This window comes from Theropithecus gelada, chromosome 3, assembly GCF_003255815.1.
Source record: "Theropithecus gelada isolate Dixy chromosome 3, Tgel_1.0, whole genome shotgun sequence".
NCBI lineage: Eukaryota > Metazoa > Chordata > Mammalia > Primates > Cercopithecidae > Theropithecus > Theropithecus gelada.
The window spans coordinates 88,237,200-88,259,495 of NC_037670.1; the positions used below are offsets into that span (position 1 = coordinate 88,237,200).

The 22,296-nt window shown below is 35.0% G+C and overlaps 1 protein-coding gene across 3 annotated transcripts in view; it reads right to left on the reverse strand.

Moving 5' to 3' along the window:
* The window catches only part of MPP6 (membrane palmitoylated protein 6), a 106,139-nt gene that overhangs the window by 52,775 nt on the left and 31,068 nt on the right, over window positions 1–22,296 (reverse strand). Inside the window, exons 1-2 of one of the 3 annotated variants that reach the window (XM_025381187.1) lie at window positions 4,990–5,106; window positions 4,664–4,789 (exon numbers count right to left, since the gene is read on the reverse strand). In XM_025381187.1, the coding sequence (XP_025236972.1) occupies window positions 4,664–4,789; window positions 4,990–5,106 (243 nt within the window). Of the gene's footprint in view, window positions 1–4,663; window positions 4,790–4,989; window positions 5,109–8,521; window positions 8,692–22,296 lie in introns of those variants that run through there. The other 2 variants (XM_025381191.1, XM_025381188.1) reach the window with 2 other exon arrangements.

Below are 22,296 nucleotides of genomic sequence, written 5' to 3' on the forward strand. Positions count from 1 at the left end.
AAAAGTCTAATTAATATGCTAAGAGAGGAGAAAAAGTTGAAATCACATACAATGTTTAGTTAAAACAGAGAAAACACAAAATGAGTGAGAGACACAAGGAAAAAAGGAAGGCAGGCAGGCAAGCAGGCAACAAATACAAAACAGTAATAGTATGAAAGATATTAATCAAATTATATCAATAAACATGTAAACATCAATGATCTAAAGCACTTAAAAGAGACTGTCAGCTGGGTGCAGTGGCTCGCGCCTTAATCCCAGCATTTCGGGAGGCTGAGGTGGGCGGATCACAAGGGCAAGATATCGAGACCATTCTGGCCAACGTGGTGAAACCCATCACTACTAAAAATACAAAAATTAGCTGGGCGTGCCTGTAATCCCAGCTACTTGGGAGCCTGAGGCAGGAGAATTGCTTGAACCAGGGAGTGTGAGGTTGCAGTGAGCCAAGATGGCGCCACTGCACTCAAGCCTGGCAACAGAGTGAGACTCCATCTAAAAAAAAAACAACAAAAAAACCCACAAAAAAACTAGACTGTCAGAGTGAATAAAAAAAGATGGAATTATATGTTTTCTACCAGAAACTTACTTTAAATACAAAGATACAGAGAGATTAAAATTAAAGGTATGGAGAAAGACATATCATGCTAACATTAACTAAAAGAAAACTGGAGTAGCTATATTAATTTCAGACAGGGCAGACTTCAGAGCAAGAAAAATTATTGGGAACAAAGAGAAGCATTACATAATGATAAGAGTTAATTTTCTGAGATGATATAACAATCTTAGTGAATGTGTGTTTAACAAAAGAGCATTAAAATATGGGAGGTAAAATCTGACAGAACTGCAAAAAGAGACAGGTTAATCTACTATTATGGTCAAAGGTTTCAACATTCTACTAGTAGTATAGGCATAGCTCAGACATACTGCAGGTTCTGCTCCAGATAACCACAGTAAAGCAAATACTGCAACAAAGTAAGTCACACAACTTTTTTTGTTTCCCTGTGCATATAAAAGTTATGTTTACATGACAAGGCGGTCTATTAAGTAAGCAACTGCAAGGTGTCTAAAAGACGATGTACATATCTTAATTTAAAAATACTTGAAAGGTTAAAATGCTAATGATCAGAGCCTTCAGAGAGTTGAAATCTTTTTGCTAGCATAAGGTCGTGCCTTGATGCTGATGGCTGCTGACCGATCAAGGTGGTGGTTGCTGAAGGCTTGGGTGGCTGTGGCAATTTCTTAAAATAAGACAATAATAAGGTTTGCCACATTGATGGACTCTCCTTTCATGAAAGATTTCTCCATAGCATGCAATGTTGTTTGAGAGCATTTTATCCAAGTGAAACTTCTTGCAAAATTGGAGGGTGTTGATTTTAGATCTTTCCTGTTTTCTCCTGTGGGTATTTGGTGCTATAAATTTCCCTCCAAACACTGCTTTAGCTGTGTCCCAGAGATTCTGGTACATTGTGTCTTTGTTTCCATTGGCTTCAAAGAACTTATTTATTTCTGCCTTAATTTTCTTATTTACTCAGTAGTCATTTAGGAGTAGGTTGTTCAATTTCCATGTAGTTGTATGGTTTTGAGTTTCTCAATCCTGAGTTCTAATTTGATTGCACCGTGGTCTGAGAGACTCTTTGTTATGATTTCCGTTCTTTTGCATTTGCTGAGGAGTGTTTTACTTCCAATTATGTGGTTGATTTTAGAAGAAGTGCTATGCAATGCCGAGAAGAACGTATATTCTGTTGATTTGGGGTGGAGAGTTCTGTAGATGTCTATTAGGTCCACTTGGTCCAAAGCTGAGTTCAAGTCCTAAATATCCTTATTTATTTTCTGTCTTGTTGATCTGTCTAATATTGACGGTGGCGTGTTAAAGTCTCCCATTATTATTGTGTGGGAGTCTAAGTTTCTGTAGGTCTCTAAGAACTTGCTTTATGAATCTGGGTACTCCTGTATTGGCTGCATATATATTTACGATAGTTAGCTCTTCTTGTTGCATTGATCCCTTTACCATTATGTAATGCCCTTGTCTTTTTTGATGGTTGTTGATTTAACGTCTGTTTTATCAGAGATTAGGATTGCAATACCTGCTTTTTTTGGCTTTATATTTATATGGTAAATCTTCCTCCATCCCTTTATTTGAGCCTATGTGTGTCATTGCACATGAGATGTGTCTCCTGAATACAGCAGACTGGTGGGTCTTGATTCTTTATCCAATTTGCTGGTCTATGTCTTTTAATTGGGACATTTAGCCATTTACATCTAAGGTTAATATTGTTATGTGTGAATTTGATCCCATCATTATAATGCTAGCTGGTTATTTTGCCCATTAGCTGATTATTTATTAAAAAGGCAGTATCTGCACAGGGGAATAAAGTAAAATGCAAAAGTATAGGGTTTGCCTGTATTTCTTCTTCCCTCTCTCCTTTCTTTCTGGAATTACAAACTACATATATATTAAACATTTTCAGTATGTTTCACATATTCTGTTACCTTTTTTTCATTCTTTCTTTTCTATTAGCTTTTGTTTGAATATTTTCTAATAACCTATCTTTAAATTCACTTATTCCCTCTTCTGTTGTGTCTAGTCTTCTATCAGTGAACTAATTTCAGATACTGCATTCTTGATCCTAAATTGTTCATTTGATTATTTTTTATTGATTTTCTAATACTATTTTACATGTCTTTCCTCCCTTCTATTAAAAATACATTAATAAGTTATTTTCAAATCCTTGTGTATAAACGCTAATAAAAAAACCATTTATGGGACTGCCTCTGTTGTTTTTCTCATGCTTAGTGGCCAGATATTCCTGCCTCTCTGTATATCTAGCAATGTGTACCTCTTTTATCCCTCTACTTGTTATACTGAGAGTGCTAACCTGCTGTGACTTACTATTTCTTTCTTGGAAGCGGAATTCCTCCCCTATTTCTGGGATTCTTTTTAACCTACATTATAGGAATATTGAACTACCATTGTTTTTCCTTATTAAGAGTCTGCTTGGATGTTGCATATTATTGGGTAATTCTTTGCTTTATTTCATTTTTATCCTCAAAAGAGTACAGTAGCACCTTACCTGCTCAAAAGTCATCCAACCATTGCAACTGTTAAGAATAATGAACAAGATGATCCTCTGAAATGCCAACATCAATGGCACAAAACCAGCAAATTTTTACTCACACCAGTTTTTAAGAATAAGTATACACATACATACACATATCCCATCACCCTGTGTTGTAGTAGTTAGAACACAGAATTTGACGATAGAACACGTGGCCTAAACCTCATCTGTCATTTGCTAGCAGAGAGACCTTAGATATAACACTTATTTACTCTGAGTCTTACTTTTCGATTCAAAAGCTATTGAAAGATAAAACAGTATATTTTAAATTCATAAAGTTGTTAAGACAAAACAGTGTATTTTAAAGACCTTTGTAAACTGTAAGCATGTTATAAGTGCCTTATTATATAGTTTTTAAATCTATAGATCAAAAGCCATAAATTAAACAAACATGGACATAACAGTGTAACAGATATACATGGACAATAAACTGACAATCAACAGAATAACATCAAGAAAAGAGTAAAAAACTATTTTAAAAGTACAATAAGAACCCAGGTAAACTACTTAACATAAACTTAAACAGTTCCTACTAATTTCAACAGACCCTGGAGCTATTACTTTAACACAGCAGGAATTAATGTTTATGACAAGTCTGAATCTGAAATAATACCCTGTATATTATTTTTAAAATATAAAAATATCTAATGAACATTGGAAAGGCTATAGTAAAAAATGACTAAAATAAAAATTCCAGTTGGATGATCTGCAAGTGGATTAGTTTCTGCTTAAGGACCTTTATACCATGTGATTTTAGCATGAGTAAATATGTAAATAAAATGAAGAATCTGTATCACTGCCCGGGCCTGGTGGCTCATTTGAGGTCAGGAGTTCGAGACCAGCCTGGCCAACAGGGTGAAACCCCTCCTCTACTAAAAATACAAAAATTAGCCAGGAGTGGTGGCACACGCCTGTAGTCCCAGCTACTTGGGAGGCTGAGGCAGAAGAATCACTTGAATTCAGAAGGCAGAGGTTGCAGTGAGCCGAGACTGTGCCAGTGCACTCCAGCCTGGGTGACAAAGTGAGACTTCCTCTCAAAAAAAAAAAAAAAAAAAAAAAGAATCTGCATCTTTAACTCACTCTCACTAGTAGAAAACCTGGTAAAAGGTATTTTTCAGAGGTCTTGGAAGATAACAAGTAATAGACTGTGGCTAAGAAAAAATCACAGAAGAGAGTGAAATCAACATTCTCATAGTGCAAAAACTAAAAGGAACAAGATGGCTCTACAAAGAAAAGGTCAAAGAAGGCATGTGGCATAGATTCTTGAAAGCAAGAGTCATTTGGGGGAACTCTAAAGAAGTGTATAGCAGGTTTGTAAAATAGGTAATACATTAAGCTTTAGTATATAATAATTATTTAATAAAAATGGTTGTAAAGTATATTTATCAATGAGTTAAAGAGATTACTCCATAGTTGACTAGGGAAACAGGCTTAAAATATCAGGCTTATGCAACAAACAACAAAATTTCAAAAAAGCACTAGATAAAGGAAGTCAATAACTTAAATGAAAAGTAGGTACACGGTGTAATGTAAAAAAAGAAAATCAGTACCTTGCCATTGTTGAAAATGGAAATAGAATCAGGATCTTTTTCACAGGTCCTGTTAAAACACAACTGTGCAGGTATGATTTCTCTAAACCTTAAAGGCATTATACCAAAACTAAGAGTCATTTCATCCTGTATTTAAAGTCAGAACAGAAAAGAGAAAAATGGCCTAATTTTTGCATATATTAAGAATTCATTATGTGCTAAGTGTTTTTATTTGCTAACTAAACCTAATGTATATCAACCAAATTCTAAAACAGTAATATCTGAAAATATCTCTGTAAAAACTATTTCCAAAATAATTCAATAATCTTATGAATAAATCTATTTACCTTGGCAAGTGATTTTACAATAGGATTCTCCATAATTCCCTTGAGGAAAATTAGGTCTATTTCTTCTGCTCCAGTAGATGAGGGCAGCTCTGTAAGGTTTTCCAAGACTTGCTGCATTGCTGCTGAGATAAAAGCAACATAAAAAAACACAAAAAATGTAAATTTCAAGCTGTTGTGAAGTAAAATTATTTTAATAATGCAAATAGACATTAAGAATACTCTTTTGAAAAATAATATTTAAAAAAATGAAATTGTTAAACAGTATGAGTTTCAAATTGACTTCCCAGGAATTAAAAGCAGGATAGATTTTTATATGCAATTTAGACTTTATCAGACTACCTTATACACACTTACAACTTTGCACTTGCTTTATATTTTTCAAATTTAAAAACATTACTCGAGAAAAAAAATAGAAAATTCAAATAGACTTATAAGAAGGAGAAAGTCTAATTTAGGAATCAGAAACTTCCTGCAAGCTCAGAACCAGCTTTCGTTGAATTCTATCAATTAATTAAAAAAGAATTAAAACCAATACTTCACAAACTCCTTCAAAAAAAAAAAAAAGAGAAGAAAAAGAAACACTTTCCAACTCATTCTATGAGACCAATCACCCTGATACTAAACCCAACAACATTACACACACAAAAATTACCGCCAATCTCTCCTAGAAATACAAATGCAAAAATCTTAAACAAAATACTGGCAAACTGAATCCAGCGACATATACAAACAATTGTACATAATGGCCAAGTTCACTTTATCCCAGAAATGCAAGAGTGGTTCAACATATAAAAACTCAATCAATATACTCTATTAATAGAACAAAGAACAAAACCAAATGACATTTCAGACAAAGAAAATCATTAGATAAAACCCAAAACCCTTTCATAATGAAAACATTCACCAAACTAAAAATAGAAGGGAAATTCTTCACTCTGATAAAAGTCTTCTCTATGAAAAACCCACAGCTAGCATCATACTTAATGGTGCTTTTACTCCTAATAAGGAATAAAATAAGGCTGTACACTTTTGGCATTTTTATTCAACTTTGTATTGGAGGTTCTAGACAGGGATGTTAAGCAAAAAAAGAAAAGAAAAAGAAAATAAAAGGCATCCAGACTGGAAAGCAATAAGTAAAACAATTTATATTTGCAGATCATATTATTTTGTATATGGAAAATCCTAATATACAAAAATTTATTATCACTAGTAAGTGCATTCACCAAGGTTTCAATATACAAGATTAATACAAAACAATCAATATGTTGTTACACATAGTATATTTCTATACACTAGTGACAAACCATCCAAAAATGAAATTAAAAAAACATTCCTTTTATAGTAGCATCAAAACCAGTAAAATACTGAGAAATAGATGTAACAGAAGTAGTACAAAATTTGTACAATGAAACTATAAAACATCATTGAAAGAAGACCTAAATAAAGGGAATGACATCCCATGTTCACGGATCAGAGGACTTATTATTAAAATGGCAACAGTTCCCAAATTAACCTACAGGTTTAATACACTCCCTATCAAAATCTCAACTGCCTTTTCTTTTTTTTGTAGAAATTGACAAGTTCATTCCATTCATATGGAAACTCGAAAAAACCCAGAATACCCAAAAGAGTCTTCAAAAAGAACAACAAAGTTGGAGACCCCACACTTCTCAATTTCAAAACTTACTAAAAAGCTACAGTAATCAAGACTGTGTGGAACTAGCATATAGACAGACATACAACTAAACAAGAGGCTAGAAACAAATCCATAAATTTATGGTCAATTGATTCTGACAATGTGCCAAGACAATGCAATAAAGAAAAAACAGTCTTTTCACAACTGGTGCTGGGACAACATATATACACGTAAGAGAGTGATGCTAGACCCCTCCTATTATAATCTTATTAGTTTTACCTCTTTTTGATGTTTCTTAGAATAAATCAACAATAAATACAGAAGTCATTTTTAATATTAACTTTTATTTTTATTAAAATAAAATACAAACACTGTTAAAAGTCAGATTGTACTACTAAATGGCTTATAAATACAGTTTTCTGTTCCATGCTACTCATCCTTCTCCCAACTTATCCTACTCCCAGAAGTAATTTTACTAGGAACTTAATTGTTTCTTCTAATCAGATCTGTTCGTAGTTTCTCTTCTTTCTGGATAATATGCTAATATTGCTACTTTGTGATCGACTCATTTTGGACATTATCTATTTTCTGTTAGAATACTAGAGGTTTCAGCTTTTACCTTCTCTATCTTCAGATTCTCAATTTTTAAAAATAAAATCAATATTATTTTTCATATGGAACTCTTAAGTTTTTTCCAAATGTTCCAACAAGCTTCTCACATTTTTACCAGTATTTTTCTAAATATTCAAATATTTTTCTAATACTCTATCAGACCTATTTCCTGTCTTCCATCCCTGATCTCCCTCACAAAGCATTCTTCTCTTGTATGTTAACTTGGACAGGTTCATCTATGGGTGTTTCATGGATTACTGATAATTTTTGAAGGTAAAGAGGCGAACAAGAGGACAATGAGCACTTGACAAAGGAGAAGGAAAACAAGTATTGGACTAAGATGAAGAAAGATGACATAAGAAATAAAGAATATAAACTACACCTACTTTGTAATTTTGCTGAAAGTCAACAGGTTACCTTTAAGTGGGCAGGGAACAATAGAATCAAATTTTAAAAGTACTTTTGTCTTGTGGCTATAAATGTGGTTAGCAGTACTTCTCATTACTTATTTTTCTTTGACATTGTACATTTGTCTTTATTTTTAACTTTTATTATGGAAAACTTCAAACATATATGAAGAAAACAGAATATAATAAACCACACAATGATCAGTGCCAACAATTAGCAACTCATGGTCAACCTTGTTTCATACTCCTATATACTTTCTACCTTATATAACTTTCAAGCAAATTCCAGAAATCCTATTTCAATGTATATGTCTCAAAGATCAGCACTCTTTTTAAACAACATAACCTAAATACTCAATAGTATCAAATTAGCAATACCTAACAAATTAACAGTAATTCCTTAATGTTATCAAATGTTTAGTCAGTGTTCATAACTCCAGTTGTACTGAAGATGTTTTTTAAATGTACCTTCTATATTGATTCTTGAGGTGCTTGCCTTTTTTTTTTTTTTTTTTTTAATTGGTGTTTAAGTCAGTAGAAAAGTGATAGAAATTGTGAAATAGATCTTTGGTTATTTTAAAGATCTTCCTAAGTTGTTACTGATTCTTAATCATATGGAATTTAATCTAGAAATGGATAAACTTGACAACATCCCTTGTCCTGGAAATCTCCAATATTATAATGCTGTCAATCATTCTCAAATTCGTTTGTATATTTGGTAGATTGATAGTCAAAATACAATACATAGTTCTTTTTAACTACATTATCCTAAAAGCATATGAAACAATAAAGAAAAACCATGTGAGAAAATTATAACAAATAATGAGAGATGGGCTTAATTCCAATTTAGTAAACGTGATTCTGCAGAGTCCCTCACCAAAATTATGAACAGTGGAATTTGAGCTGGTACCTTCTTACAGAAATCTCTCCTGCTGTTTCTCTGCTTAAAATATGAATAGCTGTCCTTTGGTACCAAAGTCCTTTCTTCCCCAAACTTCAAATAATGTACCTTCATGATTTTTTTTTAAGTAGCAAAATGATTTAGTCCTATAAAATATTAAAACATTAATCTATAATGATTATTCAGCTATCAATAAACACTAGACAACTCTAGCATATGTAAATACTTAGTATATAAAATAAGAGGCTCTCTGGAATGGGAGGCTTACAAAGTTAAGACAGGAGCCAGAAAAACAGGGAAGTTTTTCCCATTTACTTAGAGATCGCAGGAAGAAAGGAGAGTCTAAACTCAACAGGTAAGTCACTTACAAAGTTCCACTCCTTCTCAATAATCTCTAGAGGAGATAAATATTTTAATCAGACCCTAGATTCAATAACACATAAATGGGATTCTTTTTTTGTTGTTGAGAGGGAGTCTCGCTCTGTCGCCCAGGCTGGAGCGCAGTGGTGTGATCTTGGCTCATTGCAAGTTCCGCCTCCTGGGTTCACGCCATTCTCCTGCCTCAGCCTCCCGAGTAGCTGGGACTACAGGCGCCCGCCACCACACCCGGCTTATTTTTTCTATTTTTAGTAGAGACGGGGTTTCACCGTGTTAGCCAGCATGGTCTCCATCTCCTGACCTCCTGATCCGCTCGCCTTGGCCTCCCAAAGTGCTGGGATTATGGGCATTAGCCACCGTGCCTGGCCATAAATGGGATTCTCACATGGGCTAGAGAAAAATTAACAGATTTAATCTAGACTCTTCAGTTACAAATATGAATAAAACCATGAATCATCAATCACTTATGAAAACTAGCAGCATGTATTAGACTAACCAAATTCAACAAACAAAAGCATGAACCTCCAGAGAAACAGAATTACCAGGAAATAAAAAGAGAGGGAAAAACAAAAACAAGATTAAATTGTGATACGCAGAAAGATCAAGCTGAAGAATACTCCCATGAAAAAAGGGCGAAGAGCGGCAAAGTATGAGTAAACTGTTATGGATCATGAAAGACCAAAATTTACAAGGTAATCAAATCCGGAAATGAATTAATAAAAGGAAAAGCAAAAGTCATTCAATCAAAAGAGATACATTCAATCAGTAAGTCAATAAATAGCTGGCTTTTTCGAATGACCAATTAAAATAGACAAATACTCAGCTAGTTTAACCAAGAAAAGACAAGACACGAACAGTGATGTCAGTAAGATGGCTGACTATAAGTGTCTGGTGCACATTCCTCCGCTTCAAGAAAGGACCAAGGCAATAAACAAACACCTAAGATTTGACTGTAGTGTTTAAGGGAGAGTGCTGAAGTACAGTAGGGAAGTGGAGAGATACCTGTGATGATTGGAAGCCCACAAGGCCAGTGCAGAGGCATCCTGCCTCTGCCATCCCATCCCCCAAACACAGAATGGCCCTCAATCAGGAAGGACTTCTTGCGGGGTTGGGGGCTTGGGTAGGGGAGGAAGGTAATCAGAGGAACCTCAGCAGCCTCCACTCCCACTGCAAACACACGCAATCCTTACTAAAGGAGAATCCACAGTCCTTGCAAGCCCTGAGCCCAGTTTGGGGAGCTGCTGAGAATTTACACAGCTGTATTCCCCCAGACTGGGAGCACAAGATCTGCACTCCTCACCCACCACTTACTCCCTGTGAGCCAAGCTGCTGCAGCATGTCACCCATCATCTTGAGACCAGAACCATTTCTGAAGTACACCATCCACTTTTCCAGCCTAGGAGTTGTTTTCATTCCACTACGTCCACACAGGTGTCTGAATGCCACAACCCCAGCTGCATAGAGCCTGAGCCCAAGATCTGCTGTGACTCTGGTCCTGCAGAGCAAGGAAACCAATCCCTGCTGCCAGCACTTCCGGCCAAACAATCTGGTGGACACACCCAGGGAGAACCCACCCTGGAGCCAGCCACACCATTGTATGCCCTCCCCTGAGCAGCAGAGGTCCCTGAGCAACTGAGTAGCTGACATGTCCCCATGGTGGCTGGATGGCTGCACATCCATGTCCTGAGCCTGAAAAACAGCCTGGCAGGCTAGCCTCTGGTGAAGATGTCCTTGGACTGGCTGCATATTGGCACCTAGGCCCTAAGATACTCCAGGAGGCCTGAACTCAACAAACATGCCCACAGACTGGCTGAGCAGTTGTGCACCCAATCCAGAACCTAAACAACAGACTAGTGGGTTCTTCTCTGGCAGACATGCCCCCAGACTGGTCAAGTGGCTGCACACCATCCCTCAGAACTTGAGAAATAGCCCAGTGGCTCCAACCCAGGTGCTGCATCTCCAAGCCAACCAAGCAGGCATGTGCCCATGCCACCAGCCAGAGTAACAGCCCCGTGGCCATAATCCCAGCAAGACAGACACCAAGTTGGTTGCCTCATCACAGCATTCACTCATGCACCCCTGACCTGAGAAACAGCCCAGTGAGCCCACCCCTGGCAGAGCTGCACCATCGCCACCACAAACTCTTGCAGCCTAGGCCACTGACACACTTACAAACATCACTAAAATTGATTACTGCTGAAGAATCTGCAGAGACTGCACTAGTGCGTCTACCTAAAAACAAAGTGAATGCACCCCAGCAACCAATACTCCAAGTTTTTTCACCACCTCCATAAAACTGGAAAAGGCAACTTTTCTACCATATGTGTAGAAATAAATCAATGTAGAGCTACATCGAACATGAAAATACAAAGAAACGTGACACTTCCAAAGGAATACAGTAATTCTCCAATAACAGATCCCAATTATTAGGAAATATACAAAATATCAGAAAAAATTCAAAATAATAATCTTAAGGAAACTCAGTGAGAAACAAAAGAATACAGATACACGATTCAACAAAATTAGGAAAAATGATTCATTATTTGAATGAGAAATTCAACAGAGAGAGAGATATTAAAAAACAAACAGAAATCTTAGAACTGAAGAATTCAATGAATGAAATTAAAAGAAAATACAACGAAGAGCATCAACAAAAGACTAGAGCAGGCAGAAGAAAGAATTTCTGAACTTAGGACAGGTCTGTTGAAATAACTAAGGCAGACAAAAAGAAAAAAAGAATAATTTAAGGAACACCATTAAGTGAACAAATATTCACATTATGAGAGTTCCAGAAGAAAAGAAGGGAAACGTCATAGGAGATATTTAATGAGCTAGTTGTAAAAAACTTTCCAAGTCTTGGGAGATAATGGACATCCAGATCTAGGATGCACAAAAGTCCTCGAATTGATAAAATCCAAACAGTCCTCTCTGGGGCACATTATACTCAAACTGTCAAAAGTCAAAGACAAAGAGTTCTAAAAACAGCAAAAGAAAAGTATCAAGTCATAGACGAGGAAATCAAAACATCACTACAGAGAACCACTCATCCACAAAAATAAACAATAAGAGAATGTAAGAAACAAGGGATATTTTTTAAAGAGAAAAGAAAACAACAAAATGACAGGAGTAAGTCCTCACGCATCAACACCACCCTTGGCTGTAAATGGATTGGATTCCTCAATTAAAAAATATAAACTGGCTGAATGGATTAAAAAAAACAAGAGTCAACTACATGTTGCCTACAAGAAACTCACTTCAACTGTGAAGACACACAGAGGAAAAGCAAAGAGATGAAAAAAGATATTCCATGCAAATAGCTACACTTATTTCATTTCAGATAAAACAGTCTTTAAAAGCTGTGAAAAGAGACAAATAAGGACATTGTAGTAAAAGGGTAAATTAAGCAACAGGCTAAAACAATTATAAATACACACAACCCTGGAGCACCAGATATATAAAGCAGATATTATTACATCTAAAAGGAGAGATAGACCCTAATACAATAATAGCTGGAAACCTCAGCATCCCACTCTCTGCATTGGACAGATCACCTAGTCAGAAAATCAACGAGATATCAGATTTAAACTGCACCATAGGCCAAATAGACCTAACATTTACAGAACATTTCACCCAACAGCAGCAGAATACACATTTTTTCCATCAGCACACGAAACATTTTCTAGGAAAAATAAAGACAAATGTACAATGTCAAAGGAAAGAAAAATAAGTAATGAGAAGTACTGCGAACCACATTTATGACCATAAGTTAGGGCACAAAAGTCACAAATTTTTTTTTTAATCAAAAATAATATCAAGTATCTTATCTGACCACAATGAAATAAAACTAGAAACCAATAACAAGAGAAACATATAAAACTATAAGAAAACATGGAATTTCAACCACATGATCCTGAATGACCAATGAGTGAATAAAGAAATTTAAAAGGAAATTTAAAAAATTCCTTGAAACAAATAAAAATAGAAACACAATATACCAAAACCTGTGAGATACAGCAAAAGCAGTAGTAAGAGACTAGTTTATAGCAGTAAATTCCTGCATCAAAAAAGGAGAAAGATTGGCCAGGCACGGTAGCTCATCTCTGTAATCCCAGCACTATGGGAGGCCGAGGCAGGCAGATCACGAGGTCAGGAGATGGAGACCATTCTGGCAAATGCGGTGAAACCCCGTCTCTACTAAAAAATACAAAAAAGTTATCCGGGTGTGGTGGCGGGCGCCTGTAGTCCCAGCTTCTCGGGAGGCCGAGGCAGGAGAATGGCGTGAACCCAGGAGGCAGCAGAGCTTGCAGTGAGCAGAGATCGCGCCACTGCGCTCCAGCCTGGGAGACAGAGCGAGACTTCATCTCAAAAAAAAAAAAAAAAAATAGGAGAAAGATTTCAAATAACCTAATGATGCATCTGAAGAAACTAGAAAAACAAAGAACAAACCAAACTCAAAGGTAGTAAAAGGAAGAAAATAAGGATCAGAGCAGAAATTAAAGACTAAAATAATACAAAGTACACAAAACAAGTTGGTTTTTTTAAAAAATAAAATCAACAAGAAAAAAGAGAGCAAATCCAAATAAAATCAGAAACAAAACATGTCACAACTGATATTACAGAAATACAAAGGATCATTGAAGACTATTATGAACAACTATATGCCAATACATTTGAAAATCTAGAAAAAATAGGTAATAAATTCCTGGACATATAAAACCTATCAAGATTGAGTCAAGAAGAAATAGAAAACCCGAACAGACCAATAAGGTATAATACAACTGAATCACTAACAAAAAAACTCTCCCAACAAAGGAAAGTCCAGGACTGGATGGCTTCACCACTAAATTATCTTCTCAAACTATTCCAAAAATTGAAGGGGAGGGAATTCTTCTAAACTCACTCTACAAGGCCAAAATAACCCTGATACCAAAACCAGGCAAGGATATCACACAAAAAGAAAACTACAGACCAGTATCCCTACTGAACATAAATGCAAAAATCCTCAACATTATCATCAAACCAAATCCAACAACACGTCAAAAAGATCAAACAACATGATCAAGTGGGATTACAGGGATGCAACAATGGTTCAATATACACAAATCAGTAAATGTGACACATGAACACAATGAAAAATAAAAACCACATAATCATCTCAATATATGCAGAAAAAGCATTTCATAAAATTCAACATTCCTTCCTGATAAAAACTCAACAAATTAGGTAGAGAAGAAACGTACCTTAACAAAATAATGGCCATATATGGCAAATCCACAGCTAATAATATCCCACTGAAAGCTGAAAGGCTTTCAGCTTTCCCTCTAAGGACTGGAACAAGACAAGAGTACGCACTCTCACCAGTCTTCTTCAACACAGTACTGGAAATTCCAGCAAGAGTGACAGAAAAGAGAAAGAAATAAAGGGCATCCAAATTGGAAAGGGGGAAGTCAAATTGTTACTGTTTACATATGACATGATTTTACAATATAGAAAAGCCTAAAAGACTCTACCAAAAAAACTCTTAGAACTGATAAATTCAGTAAGTTTTCAGAATACAAAATCAACACACAAAAATCAGTAGTATTTCTTTACACAAACACCACATATTAAAAATCAAGAAAGCCATTATATTTATAATAACTGAAAAAAAAAACCCTAAGAATAAATTCAACCAAGGATGTGGAGAAAAGAGAACTCTTTTATACTATTGGTGGAAATGTAAACTAGGACAGTCACAATGGAAGACAGTAGGGAGAGCCCTTAAAATCTACAAATAGAACTACCACATGATCCAGCAATGCCACTACTGGGCATTTATTCAAAGCATAGGAAATCAGTATATTAATGATATCTGTACCACCCCCATGTTTACTGCAGCACTATTCATAATAGTCAACATACAGAATCAATCAAAGTGTCCAATAACAGATAAATGGATAAAGCAAATGTGGTATATATACATAATGGAATACTATTCAGCCATAAAAAGGAATAAAATCCTGTCATGTGCAGCCACCTGGATGGAACTGGAGGACATTAAGTGAAATAAATCAGGAACAGAAAGTTAAACATCACATGTTCTCACTCTTATGTGGAAGCTAAAAAAGATGATCTTACAGAAGTAGAAAGTAGAAAAGAGGTTACTAGAGGCAGGGAAGAATGGGGGAAAGGGTAGAAAGATGTGATAAAGGACGCAAAATTACAGCTAGATATGAGGAGTAAGTTCTAGTGTTTTATAGCACCATAAGGTGACTGTAGTTGACAATATTATACATTTTCAAATGGCTGAAGAGAGGATGTTCGAATGTTCCCAACACAAATAAATGAAAAATGTTTGAGATAGTGGATATGCTAATTATCCTGATCTGATCACTAAACAGTGTATGTACTGAAACATCACTAAGTACCTGATAAATATGTACAATTATGTGTCAATAAAAAAAAGGCAAGACACAAGTAACATCAGAAATGAGATGAGGAAATTAGGTACCGAGATTTTTAAATCTCTTTTAAGAATATAATGAACAACTTTATTTTAAAAATCTAGTCAAGTAGATGATTTTCTTAAAAAAAGTCAATTATCAAAGAAAGAAGTAAAAAACAAAAATAGATCAAATAGAAGAAACTGAAAGGTTTCCAAGGGTCCTCTCTTTAAAAAAAGGCATGAGATCTGGATAGATTTAAGAATAAATTCTATCAAAGCTTTAAGATAGACATAATTCACATTTTTAAAACAAAACAGAAAAGACTGAAAGCTTTCCAATTTCTACATAGACTTCAAAACTCAGTTAAAAAATTATAATGTGATTTAATATAATATCATAGAATAACGAAAAAACCCAAACTCATCTCAATGCTTAAGATATATCAGATAGAATTCAAATCCCAATTCCGATGGAAAAATCTTACCTTAGTAAAAATAGAAGGAAATAAGAGTCATTTTATACCAGGTTCTATAGGAAGCATCACATTTAATCAAGAAATGTCAGAAGCTTTACTACTGAAGTCAGGGACTAGACAAGAATGCCCACTACGATGACTACTTTTCAAACTTTAAGTTTTAAGTAATGTAGTAAGACATAGCATTTTAAGAAATGCAGATGATATAAGTGCATTCTCAAGGAATTGCAGAAAGGTCTGAAGAAATCAGTGAAAAAATTAATGAAGTTATTTATGAGAGTTTGGCTGACTATACATAAGAGCAACACAGAAGAAATCAACAGTTTTCCTAAATAACAGTAATAACCAAATAAGGCTAAAATGTTCAGACAGGTATGAAAGTCATTAAAATTATGCTGAGACATTTAAAATAAATTAATTAAATGGAGAGAACCACATTCTGAGGTAATAAGATTCAATACTGTAAAAATGCCAATTCTCTCCAAATTATTCTTTAAAAAAAATGAATAAATTCTAATAGAAATCCCAAAAGTATTTTGGGTAAATTTATCCTAAAATTTACCTGAAAGGGAAAGTATGTAAAACTAGCCAACATGATTTTAAGGAAAGCATAAATGTAACGGAGGTACCTGCTATTAACTGTAAAAACACTGTATATTCAAATAGTGCAGTATTGTCCTAGGAACAGACAAATCTTCAGAGTAGTCGAATGAAACAATATACAATAAAGGTGACATTTCAAATCAGTGGGCTAGGGTTCAGTAAAATATGTTAGATTGACTACCTGAGTTTATATTTTCTCTTCCCAATTTATATTAAAACAGCAGTAAAGTATTAATGAAGGCAAAAAACCACATGAACAAAGGGAATAGCTAAAGAGAAACACTGGACAAAAATATTCAAAAGTATTTCAAAGCTTACAAATGGTAGGAGTAGAAACAAACACAGCAAAGGAAGCAGTAAATTCTACCTCGTAAATATTTCTAGAATCTAGAATCTATCAGTTTCTTTCCATCACCCCCTAATGAGTCCTTGCCATTATCATATCGTACCCAGACTACACCAACAGCCTGGTATCTACATATAACCCATGAGAAATTAATTAAAATGTGATTTTATGGCTTATAAACATTTTAATATACTGCTAGATTCAATTTGCACCACCTCCACAGCGTCAGACATACCAGTATTATCCCAGCCCTGATGCAAAATCCTCCCTGCACTTACCACCATCTATACACAACCACCTTTGCATACCTAATTCACACTCATCCTTTAAGGGCAAAATATCAATGTCCCTAACTGCCCTAATTAGGATAACTTCTCCTAATACATACTTTCATAGTACTCTATACTCCATAATTCTGATAAACCTATATAAATTTGTTGGTATTTAATGTACAACTTCCTTTCTAAACTCTAAGTCTTGTGAGTGCAGAAATCATCTTTGCATCCTCAACAACTAGGCCACATTTGGGACATTATTACTTCTTGGTGGCATAGTTCCACAGTCACAAAAATGTTACATTTTTCTGTTACCAAAATCAAAAATAGTTTTAAATGTATATATTACTATTTATAAATAAAATTGTGTAATACTTGGAAGCAGTAAAAGGTGATATTGTTTACAGAGTAGTACTCTTAAAGCTATCAACTTCCCATGAATTGCATAACAAGGCATAAAGATAGAAGTGGTATCTTTAGTCTACTAAAATGGCAAGCTTTTACGGTCTTCCTGCCTATAAATGTATTTCTAGCTCTTTACAATACAGTCCATTATGTAAAGCAATTGTAATAAAAGTGGTATTTATTCACCTATATTCTGTCCCAGAAGTTTTCTGTAACAACTGGTTTACAAAAGCATTTCTACCCAGGTTTAGAACTGTAAGTAAATGAGCTATTCTTAATATACTAGGCCGTGCCTATTTTAATATTAAAAATCCTTTTGTAACCACATTAGGTGATAGGTTCACACCCAAGTAATTCAACAAACTGAATTTCCATTGAAAATATGACAGCTAAATTAAGCATTCATAAGATGTTAAAAATTACTTCTGCTCTTATATTTTACAGATAAAATAATTATTTTACCAGATCCATGTTGCATAACTTACAGTATCCATGAAATGAAAAACAAAATCTCATTCTATGCATTATTTGGAAAGATTTAAGCATATTTTTAAAGGAAGCACTTAAAAGTCATCTGCACTATTTCTAATGTTTTTGCAATACAGCAGCAACATTCTTTTGTAAAGTACATTTCCAAGAGATGACATAGAAAAAGAACTGACTGAAATTTCATTTTCTTAAGATTAAATTTTGATGCAACTATTTTCACATACTGATTTGACCATAACCAGAGTTCATTTAAAACATTAGTTAAATCAATAAAAATACTTTTCTATAAAACGACAATGTGCTGTCCAAACCTTCCCTCTCAAACTACTATCTTGAACCTGTAATTTAGTATTATTATATTGAATCAAAGAAGAAAAGTAGGACTCTGTGCACAGCTAATTCCATAGGTATTTACTCAGAGGTAGACGCTAGGCAGACGTGTTGTTAGATGTTGAAGAAAATATATGGACAAACTATTTGTTCTCCAAAAACTCAATTTATTAGAGTAGACCAAAATGTATAAACACATGTTATGAAACTGGTGATAAGATCATCATGAAGTAATCACAGAAAAAGGTGATACAGCACAGTGGTAAAGGACCTGCATTCTACCACTTACCTAGTCCTGAAAACCTGGGTAAATTACTTACCCTCCTAAAGCGGGTTTCTTTCACCTGTTAAATGGGGGAATGACAATGGTATCTAACTCACAGGGTTGTTATTGCTAAATAATACATGGAAAACTCCTAGAACACTACTTCCTACTGCATTATTAGTATTGTGGAAATACGGGAAACCAGTTAACTCTTTATTTGATGGGTTTGGCAGGGTGTTAAGATGAGACACATGGGGAGAAACCACTGGAAGTATCCTAGTGGAAAAAAGCAAACCGAATTCATCTTAAAAACACTGAATTTATGACAGTATTTAAAGCCTTAAAACAAATGTAGAGCTGAATTTCCTAAAGCATTCCTAGAGAAAATCCAAGCTTGGAGTCAACAACAACAAAGTGCAGACACAGTGGAGGGGCAGTCATTCTGGGCCATTAAGGAATCCCATATAGAAGAGCACACATTTTGGCCTGACTAAATACCACAAACTTCTTTCCAAAGACAGTGGGGGTTTATTCTCTTTGGGGAGGGCTCTGAATGGAGACGAGGGAGCCTGAAAAAAAAAAAGAGTAGAGGCTGAGGTAGATCTGGTTCTTTGTAAAGGATACTAGAGGAGACAGGATGGAGGAAGGGAGATTGCCTAGGAGTGAACGCACTAAAGCAGGGTGTTTCAAACAGGAAACCACAGGCATTTAGAGAGAAAAAAATTCCTTTATTCATCAAATGCCTGTTGTCTTCCATAGGTGTTACAACAACCAAAAGTTCCCCTTACTACATTTCCCAATAACTCTAGGGGTGGTGCCACTTTCTTCTCTTCTGTCCTCCCATTATAGCCTTACCCTAATAAGTCCAATATCCAGAGTATTCTTCCTTCTTAATTTAGTTATTTTCAGGGCTCCCACCTGCTCTCTGCCTATAAATCTGAAGCAGCAGTCTGCCTAAGAACAAACCCACCACTTACTCAGTGCCTGACCATGGCCTCCCATTCCAGGTAGAAGGCTGGTGGGAGGAGGGGAGGAGCAGCCTCCACAAATACAGAGGAAATCCTCATCAGATACATATTCTGAATCATCATCCTAGTACTTCATTTATAAACAAAATCTAGCAATTGTATCACCAGGCATTTGAAGAAAACATCAGTGATAGTGGGTAAAACTAAACAAACTAAACTGGGGGAAAAACAGATGGTGCTGAGAATAGAAGAGAATTTTAACATTTTATTTTTGTTAGCACTCTGAGAGACATGTGAGACGCTACTGCATTCATAAAAGAAAAAGTCACTAAAAGGGAGCAAAGGAGCAACCAAATAATAAGAAAGTTCCTGGCACTTAAAAACATTATTGTCAAATTTAAATCTAAGGTTGGCCATGCTGCCTCACACCTGTAATGCCAGCACTTCAGGAGGCTGAGGTGGGAGGACAGCTTAAGGCCAGCAATTTGAGACCAGCCTGGGCAATAGAGCAAAATCTTGTCTCTACAAAAAGAAAATATAAATAAGTTAATTAGCTGGGCATGGTGGCACGTGCCTGTAGTCCCAGACACTTGGGAGGCTGAGACAGCAGAATCACTTGAACTGAAGAGTTCAAGGTTATAGTGAGCTGTGATTGTGCTACTGGGTTTCTTAAAAAAAAAAAAATTAAAATTAAAATGTAAAAGCAGACTAAATGATGGAATAAAGTTGAAACTGCTAATCCAGAAAATCAAGTCAAGTTAATCTTCCAAATGTAGAACAAAGATGAAAAATATGAGAGTGAAGTTAGAACCCAGAAGCAAATCCAACACTACCTATTAAGAGTTTCATAAGACAAGAATAGAGTAAGTATGAGGAAATCGTTGAAGAAGTAACAGAAGAAAATGTATTTGAGTTTAAATGACATAGAAAACCTTAGAATGAAGGGGTCTACCATGTGCAGAGCAGATGGAATGAAAATGGCCCAAATCTAGAAACACTAAGTGAAACTGCAGAATATTTAAAACACAAAAAGTGGGGATTTCCAGGAAAAAAGGTGTTAATGTTAAAGGAACAATAATCAAACCTGCATGACATTTATTACTGATAGTACTGAATACCAGGAGATAATGGAGTAGATGCCAAAGTTCTGATGAAAAGCGAGTAAAAAAACCTTTACATATAACATTTTAAAAAATCCATTATAGGTTCACACATATGTATATAAACGTGTATGTATGTGTATATAAACACACATGTATGTGATAAAAGACGTAGTCTAATTATACTGAAATATTTAAAAATCAAAAAACAAAACCGATCTTCTCCCCTAAAGAAGTCTCTTTCTAGCGTTTTAGACAAATTTACACAAGATTTTCAGACAAAATTGAATACATCAATCTTTATTTACATGAATGCAATTGTTTTATTTAATAAAATCTTAGTGATTTTTCCATATTGAAGCTCATTCTTTTAGAGACACCTAGTACGTCATTGTATGCATGCATAAAAATTTATCTAGTCTGTCCTCTACTGAAAGACATATAGGCTGCTTCCATTTTTGCAGTTGTAATTAGTGTGGCAATCAGCATCCAAAAACAAATACATATACACACACGAGATATATATATATGTGTGTATATATATGTTCAGAGAGAAATATATATATATACACACACACACACACACACAAGTAAATACTAAGAGCTAAAAGTAGAATTGCTAGATCAAAGGATACATGATTTTTCAACTGTCAGATATTGTCATACTGTCCTTTAAACAGGTTGTAGCAATGACATTTTCATTAAGAGGGCTTCATTTCATTATATGTTAAAATAATAATAATGAATTGCCTCATAAAACACTCCAGTATAAATGCTGAGGGCATGTGTGGCAAAAGGAGTGATTAAAATAGAGTAAAAACTAAATTCTGAATTCTAATCTTATTTTCCCCAATGTAGTATTTTTAAAAAATCTAACCACACATTTATCTCCTTACTTGAAAAATATAAATGACATTGATACAACTCATAAGGTTATACAGGTTGAACATCTCTAATCCAAAAATCTGAAATGCTCCAAACTCCAAAATTTCTTGAACACCAACATGACACCACAAGTGGAAAATTCCACACCTGACCTCATGTGACAGGTCATAGTCAAAACTTTGTTTCATGCACAAAATTAAAAATACTATATAAAAGTACTTTCATGCTATGTACATAAGGTGTACATGAAGCATAAATGAATTTTGTTTAGACTTGGGTCTTCTCCCCAGACAACTTATTATGTATTTGCAAATATTCCAAAATCCAGAAAAATCCCAAATCTGAAACACTTCTGGTCCCAAGCATTTCAGATTAGGGATACTCAACCTGTATAATAAAAGTAAACAGGCCAAGAGCAGTGGCTCATTCCTATAATCCCAGAACTTTGGGAGGCTGAGGCAGGAGGATTGCTTAAGCCCAAATTCAAGACCAGTCTGGGCAACAGAGCAAGACCCCATCTCAAAAAACAAAACAAAACAAAAAACCTAATTAAATGGCTACTTTACAAAAAACATAAATGCTATTCTGTTTTATCTATATTCTGCAACTCATCAACCATGTCTTTGTGACTATACTAATTTTTCAAAGTGTCAACGAAAAACTAACCTCAACAACAAATGCTAGAATATGAAAAGCCAGAGCTCAAAATATGAAGATAGTACTTAAATTCACTTTGACATAGTATCTCAAGGCCTCTTCTATCACCTATAAAATCATTCTATCCTTAAAAGAACTGTGGAAGATAAA